This window comes from Limulus polyphemus, unplaced genomic scaffold (assembly GCF_000517525.1).
Source record: "Limulus polyphemus unplaced genomic scaffold, Limulus_polyphemus-2.1.2 Scaffold221, whole genome shotgun sequence".
NCBI lineage: Eukaryota > Metazoa > Arthropoda > Merostomata > Xiphosura > Limulidae > Limulus > Limulus polyphemus.
In genome coordinates this window covers 205,584-213,899 of record NW_013665831.1, presented here as the reverse complement: position 1 = coordinate 213,899, position 8,316 = coordinate 205,584, and the positions used below count along the sequence as shown (strand labels likewise).

Sequence of the window (8,316 nt, the reverse complement as noted above, 5' to 3'; positions counted from 1 at the left end):
CAGAAATCCAATAAAAGATGGGTTCTCTATCATTTTTTCAATTCACAAATGATTTTGCCCTCACAATAAGACAAAATGGCCCCTGCAAGTATCGGGTTAAGTGGCATCATACTACTTTCCAAACACTAAACAATGTTTTAATGTAGTTCTAATACATTTCATCGCATCTTTTTAATGACTGTGGTTATCAGATGACTTGTTGATTTGCCTATTCAAAATTATTTTATTATAATATACCAAAGCCTCTCTAAATCTATATAATGTATGTATTCATAGACCATAATGGTTTTCCATAACAAACACAAAAGAACAAATATAATATACTTTTAAAGTTTCATAGATGCAAATTTCATTTTCCTAATTTTAATGGAAAAATGAAATTTTTATTTTATTATGCTGTTGATATCGAACCTCATAGCTCAGAATCTGGTATTGAATAAGATTTAAAGAAAGATTTTGCAAACTTACTTGATCAGTGGTTATATCTGCAATCTGTGAATTAATGATACATATTTTAGTTATTCTTAAATTGAGCTACATAAATTTAGACTCTCTGTAACATGAAATTATGAATTTCGTCAGGACTGGAATCTTACCAGCCAGAATTGTATCCATGTAAAGAATTTCTGGGTGGTACTACTTAAATGGGTGTTATTGCTATTTGTAGCTTCTAAGCTAACTGTATTTTTAATTTCTTATAACTTACTAGCAGAAACGACGCCCTAAGAACAGCCGTTTGTGCTAGTAATTAGTAACCATAGTATTCATATCTCATTGTAAACAAATTTTACAAAAGTGAAAATTATGCTCTTTAGTCATGCACAACTCAATGCATCAAATTGATTCAATGTACAGAGCTCACAATTTTCATAAATTTTACTGATATAAACTGTAATGTGTTTCTATATTAAAAGTGGTACCCTTCAATGAAAAAATAATTGTTTTTTAAGAACTCCAGTTTCTCAGTACTACATTTAAAAATTACATCAATAAAGACATAATTAAAACCTCACGTACAGTCTAGTGAAAGCGTGAAAGTCGTGTTCTTGTTTTGAGGAGAGTACCTTTATTTAAATTTGTGTTCTGTTATAACGAAATGGTTGTTGCACGTACCATAGTTATTTTTATAATTGTCTGAATGTTGAATACCCAATGTGTGAAATTTTCTGGTACCATTCAATAGATGATGCTACACTTCAAGAGCTTCAGTCACTGCTCCTGGCATTGAGATCTTGTATTTCAGTACAGCAGATGACACCATTGGTCACATACATAGATAGTTATATAGACGGCCATGCCATTACTCCATTGTAGTAAAGATATCTGGATGAGATATTCTCTTGCAATGAAATCATAACAGATTAATCTTATTATAAACTATCCTTAATGTAGGTCATATATGCTTTTACCTTTAAGCTTGGAAAGAGTCCCATGAGAAGACATTCTATTTCAAGAACTATAAATATAAAAAGTGGTTTGTTCATTTTTGGCTAATCATAAAAATACCAAATATGCTTTCTGTAATGAATATTACTTTAAGATGTGTGGTAGCACATCATTATCTCTGAACTTTCCACTATGACAAATCTGTGTCGAATATGTAGACATATTGTGATTACGAGTGATACAACTTTTATACACAAATTAAAAAACATATCCCAAAAATACAAGAGCTGCATACTATCGTTCAGATTAAAAGTGCTTCTCATGGCTAGTAATCAACAATCACATAATAAGAAACATCATGGAAGAAACATGATCATATCAAAAACGTGTGTTTAATGTAAAGTAAAAGCACAAGAATTATCAAGGTGAGAAGTCCACTAGACCAGTCTCCTCTTCCTCTTCAAATTGGTTAAATAAGCCATTAAAAACCAAACTAAATGTAGGTATTCAACAAATTTGTAAACAGATTTAAACATAGTACTAACAGCATTTAGTAAACCATTTTAAAGTTTTTACACTCAACATTATATATTGCTAACATTGATAACATCGAAGAAGGGCATAAGCACAAAATTACAGTACATGATTAAATTCCAAATATTTAGATGTATGTCAATAAGGTCTTGTATAGTTTAGATAACTATATAAATTTGGAATAAATTTCCAGTTCTTAAAAATATCACATGTGCAAGTTTTTTTATTTAAAATTTGTAACAATTATTAATTTTTATTTAAATTTTGGTTTATAACAATTATTTAAAAAGCTGAAAATAGGTCCAGTAAGAAAACTTACTAAGAATTAGTTATGTTATCAGCATTATTGGAGCAGACTGATTTTTATTTTAATTATCTGGAAAGAATTTGATAATGATGAAGAATTTGTGTGAAATTGTTTATTCAGCGAGCATGTGAAAAATTCTGCTATAAAATCTGGTGCAGGTATTTCAGAGTAGATGTAGATAAAACTGGACTTGACACATCCAGTGTAGGTCACAAACTAACACAGTTTCTTTTCTCAAGTTTAACTAAAACATAAAGATTATATAGACATTTCATTAATAATAGATATTGTACTTATAACAGATTTGACTCGGTGTGGTTTCTTCGTTTTGAAAAGTTTGCATGTGTAGTATAGACCTATTTACAAGTAATGTATTTCTTGAGTGAGAGAAGAGTGGTAAAAAAAAAGAAAGAAAATGATTTTAATTTGCTTGTTAATAAAACCCTAAACCCTTTAACTCAGTGTTTAACTCTAATTTAAAGCATTAATAGTTCTTCGTCCCATTTATAGAAATTCTAAATGTAAACTATAATTGTAAAGGCTTGTATAAGACAAAGGGTGAGGTCTCATTCAGAGTATTGTGTTCAATTTTGGTCACCTTACTACAGAAATAGTGTATAGAGACAGGCTACTAGAATGATACTTGAATCAGTTTAGTTGCCTTTAGTGGAGAGGCTAAAGTCTTGAACTTATAACATCTCTCTGGAGCATAAATGAATTATAGGAATATGATTTTGGTTGCATTCTCACAATTTTAGCAGTTAGTAAAATTTTCTATCTGTTTGTTTGTGTTTGTAGTGAATGTGCTGCTCATAATGATTATAATTAGAATGTTAGATTCTTACAAAATAAAGTAAAAACTCAAAAGGTAAATTAAAGGTTATCTTAAAGGTAGCACAAATATTTGTTATGTATGGGCACAGTTGAAGTGTGGAAAAATGTGGCTGGTGGGGTTTTGGAGATTTCTCTTAGGACTTTTGTTCTTTATTATCTATATCTTTGATCTGGAGTGATGTACAAGCAGTACAATTTCTGAATTTACTGATGAAATTGACTTTTTTGGGTAAAGCAAGTTTTTTTAATTGTACACCATCTAATGCACTGTGATATATATTTGAAAGAGCATTATATAAACTACATACATAAGTATATCTCTTTCAAGCAACTCAGTATAATAATTTAAATGTTTTTTTTTTAATTTATAACCTTTATTATTTTATGCATGAATAGATATGCCAAATGCAGGATTGGAGAATACTACAAGAAAAAGGAGAAATTCTTAGCACTGTAAGAGAGTATGAATAAAAGGAGCACAGTAAGCTAGTTATAACCAAGAAACTGTTAACTGTGGTAAAAGTTGTTGCTTTTACTTTACAATTCATGTAATATACATTCTCAGTTCCAGATAGGTGTACCTGAACTCATATTCGTAGCAAGTGTGGCTTGATATTAATAATGCATCATCAGTGTTTATATGTTATTCTCTACAATTTTATTCTTTTTCATATATATTTCGAATTTTTAGACTCCTAAGTTTATTGTTAATTATTTTTTTTCATAATGAAATATACTGCTATTAATAAAAAACACGAGGGTCGATTTATGAATATTATTGGATAGAGTATACAAAAACAGATATATAAGTTAAAAATCGAAGTTTCAGCGTAATGTTAAGAAATATAAGCATGAACTTGTTATATCTCTCTACTAATTTTAGGCCTTGGGCAAGAATGAAATAATGTTCATATTCAAACATTGACAACTTTGTTGGTCAATCGTTAAAAGATTTACATAAAACACTTGTTATTTTCATAATTATTTCTAAATTTTTTATGAGTGTGTTTGCCATTGTAATTTTGTAGCAAAGAAATTATAATATAGAATATTAAGAATATGAGTTTAAAATAATGTTCAGTTTGTGAAAGTAAATGAATTTATGCAATTTTCTATAGGTTAACAATGTATGATTTTATTGATTAAGGTTATCACTCTGTGCTGTTAATTGTTATTGTAAAAATGCATTACAAAATTTTCAAAACCTTTTGAAAGATATATGCTTTTTAAACAAATACTTTATTTTATAATATGTTTTAGGAATTGATTTTGGCTTACAGCTAAATAGTAGTAATTGGGAATAATTTTACCTTTTTATTGATAATAAATAAAATGCATGTTCGTTTATATTTGCCTGTTTTATTGTTATCAATTAAGTAATGCAATTTTGAAAGTTATACGTTTAAATGGTAAATGTTTAAGTTTAAAAAAACACTTACAATTATGTATCATTTCATATACATGATAAGAATTATTCATTACATACAGGTTATTTCAGTTCCTCATTAATTTAATAAAAGGTGAAAGTACGTGTTTGAACAACATCATGATATGTACTTTAGTTACAGAAACACATCATTCATTACGACCATGGTTTTGCCAGTAAAGGCATCATGGTGAAACCATGGTCGTGATAAATGACGTATTTTTGAAACGTTCAATTGGTCTTTTTTTTCCCCTCAATTTTGTAATTATGGAGTTTCACCAAGTACCGAGGGTTTCAAGTATTAGTTATGTACTGTAGTTCTTGAATTGCTTCTGGTGGCTTTAGATGTCATATTCCTCTAAATACATGACCAAATCTCTGAACCAAGAATATCAGTCCTACTAATAAAAACCCTCATATGGCTCTTTGGGAATTTTGAGAGCTTATAACTCTAAAAATCAGATATCGATACCCCTGGTGAGTACATTGAAAACATAGCCTATTGTGTAGTTTTCTGCTTCACAACTAATAGACAATCCTAATAACATATGAGTAACAAAAACTTTTAGGATAAATACCTTCAATTACAAATACACATATGTAATTAATATTGGGATCATTCAATGTATTCTACATAGCAAATGAATGACTTCAAATATTTTGTTCACTTCGGAACAGGCCCGGCATGGCCAGGTGGTTAGGGCGCTCGACTCGCAATCTGAGAGTCGCGGGTTCGAATCCCCGTCACACCAAACATGCTCGCCCTTTCAGCCGTGGGGGCGTTATAATGTGACGGTCAATCCCACTATTCGTTGGTAAAAGAGTAGCCCAAGAGTTGGCGGTGGGTGGTGATGACTAGGTGCCTTCCCGCTAGTCTTACACTGCTAAATTAGGGACGGCTAGCGCAGATAGCCCTCGTGTAGCTTTGCGCAAAAAATTCAAAAACAAACAAACACTTCGGAACAATGAGTATTACTCAATATAATCCAATCAGTAATTTTAGGATTAAGTTTCTTTGTTTATTTGTTTTGAATTTTTCCACAAAGCTACAATAAGAGCTATCCGTAATTTTGGACCAATAAATTAAAGTGAAGGCAACAGGTAAATACTTCTCACCTCCAGCTCTTGGACTACTATTGTCTGTCCAAACAGCAGGATTTGATGGTCACTCTTATGCTGCAATACTGGCTATCAATGGGTATAGTGCTTTGCATCAACAGGACTCGAACTTTGAACCCTTGGATTTACAGCCCAAGACCTCTAACAACTCCGTCGTACCCAGCCCATAAAGGTTAAAAGCCAAGTTGTAATAATATCATTGGGGTAACTTATAGGTAAGCCTTACAAGTTAAGTGTTGCTCTCTATAAATCGTTAAATTTAACCAATTAAAATACTAAGTTTAATAAAGTTTAGAAAACAGAATGGTACTATACCATTTTTCTAAAACTTAGGAAATTTCTTTCTTCAATTTCTTTATCGAAACAAAGACAATATCCAACTCAAGTTCTGTGATACAGTTTTTCATAATAAAGCAATAGATTTGCAGAAATATCTCGTCCTCTCAGAATGAAACTTAGAATAATTTTAGACAGCTTTCCAGATGTCTGTTTAAATAATGTCACTGTTCCAATCAGGCAATATCAGAGAACTGATATTATGTAGTTTTCATTACGCATGTTGAAGGAGTAATTGATTGCAAATTAGTAAACATTAAGTACAACAAACGCAAAATTGTGCATATAGTCAGGGTAATTTAAAGCTACAGGACTTGTGAAGCGAAGGTTGAAGTGATGTAATGTGTCTTGACAGTATTTTTATCACAGAAATGTAAAAATTATACAATTAATAAAGTAGTGTTTAATTTCTGTCAAATCTCTCTATACTTAAGATCTGTAACCCATTCTTGATTTATATTATTGTATTTACATCTAATTAATTTTAAGAATGATGACCTCGTAGTTCAACAATTGGACACCATAGGGAGCGTTATTAGGGATGCATCTAGGCGGTCATGGCGTTATAGTTCCACAAAGTGTTACCAAGGGCATGGTTAACTTAGGGAGGGTTTAAATTATAGTTCGATATTAGACAGACTGCCATGATGTCATAGTTCCACGAAATAGAAACAGTACAAATGTGATCAACATCTCTCAATATTACTATATTTAATTTGTTTAAAACACTAAATTTCCTGACCACTTAAATCATCCTAAAAAGGACGCTTAACACTAACGCTATTAGACAATGATCACCTCATGATCTATACATACACATGTCTTGTGAAAGTATGGAATACTTTTCTAAACTGTTCATAGCTTTTTTCAGACAAAGTTCTGTAGGTCACTTACTGTTTTGCTTTCACAAGTAAAACATACATATTATTTGAATGCGATTATAACCAATAATTTATTTTTATCATCCTACAACTAAATATAATAAATGACTTACTGTTTAACTTTACTATTATTTAAAATACCAAACTTTAAGACTGTCTATTAGGAAATCACACACACATGCAAACAGTGTGGGCACTGGCGTCAAGACAAGTGTTTGTTAGAAGGTTGTCACGGGTCACACATAGAGTATGAGGCTGTGAGATATTTCAACTTGCCAGTCCATGATAAGTTTGACCTTTGTTCATTAGTTACATTGAAAAAACAATTATGTGACCTTTAATTTCTCAATTTATATTTCAGTATCTTTCATTTAAACTCAGATATGGAAATATCATATCTAAAATTTAATACATTAATAAATAATGTAACGTTAATAACTGATATACTGTTTTAACCGATATTTTGATACACTTTTACCCAAAACATTTCTGGCTGGAAATGTCATATCTAACGATAAATACATTAACAAATGATGTAACATTAATAATCGATATACCTTTTTAATGGTTACTTTGGTACAGTTACATCCAACACTACTAAATCGAGTACTGACATTAGATCTCATTCAGATGCAACCTAAGAAAGATGTTGTGTATTTAGTTAGTTTGAATCTAAGTTTATATAGGCCTGTATGATGGGGGAACTCCGATTGCTTGAGTATATGTGATACTTTACAAGTCTTTACTTGCATATATTAAAGGTAACACGTCAGTTTTACTCTGTAGGGGAGTGGTATGTGAAGGTCAGGTTCTAATATTCAGCACAGTGGTGGACAGTCAATTTTGTTACGGATTACAAGTGCTTGATATGTTTTGTATAGTTTCTAAGATAAAGAAACTTTGATTACTTTGGAAAATGCCCCTTATGTTGCATTTATGGTGACTAATAACCTACTAGAACAAGTATATATGGCAGGTATTATTACATTGAGCTATGTGTCAATATTTTATAAACTAAGAAGTTTGTGTAAATAGCATATTAGTATATCTTGAAGTTTTGTTCACAAATGTTTCAGTATGCTTGTTAAATATGTGATGTTACATACATATATACACCTGGAAAAAAGTTAAGCACCCCCAAATATTTTTCAGGATTGCTTATTGAAAATAAGGTTTAATTTTCATGATGTTGAGCAATGTTCAAAATTTCAAACATAATTAAAAGGATGTGAGCGTTCAGGTGTGACATTTAAATCAGGCGCGTTTTTTTCCCCACGTGCAACTTGCTCCCTTCTTCACGTCCAATATGCACTATTTTCTCGTGCATCAAATCCGTATTTAAGTCCCGAATTTCTGAATGCAAAATCATTTTAAGTATTCTTACAAGAAGACGGATATCAGAGGCGCAGAGAGGCCAAATTATTGGCATGAATTCCGCTGGTATGTCCTATAAGGCGATAGGTAGACAGCTTGGCTATCCTTACACAGTGATC

General features: G+C 31.0%; 1 protein-coding gene across 3 annotated transcripts in view; it reads left to right on the top strand.

The window, feature by feature from the left end:
- The window catches only part of LOC106478528 (ethanolamine kinase 1-like), a 45,397-nt gene extending 41,346 nt beyond the window's left edge, over positions 1–4,051 (top strand). For all 3 annotated transcript variants that reach the window (XM_022382151.1, XM_022382149.1, XM_022382150.1), the window contains one exon: positions 3,458–4,051. In XM_022382151.1, the coding sequence (XP_022237859.1) occupies positions 3,458–3,518 (61 nt within the window). In that variant the 3' untranslated portion in view covers positions 3,519–4,051. The remainder of the gene's footprint in view (positions 1–3,457) is intronic.
- Positions 4,052–8,316: the final 4,265 nt, after the last annotated feature.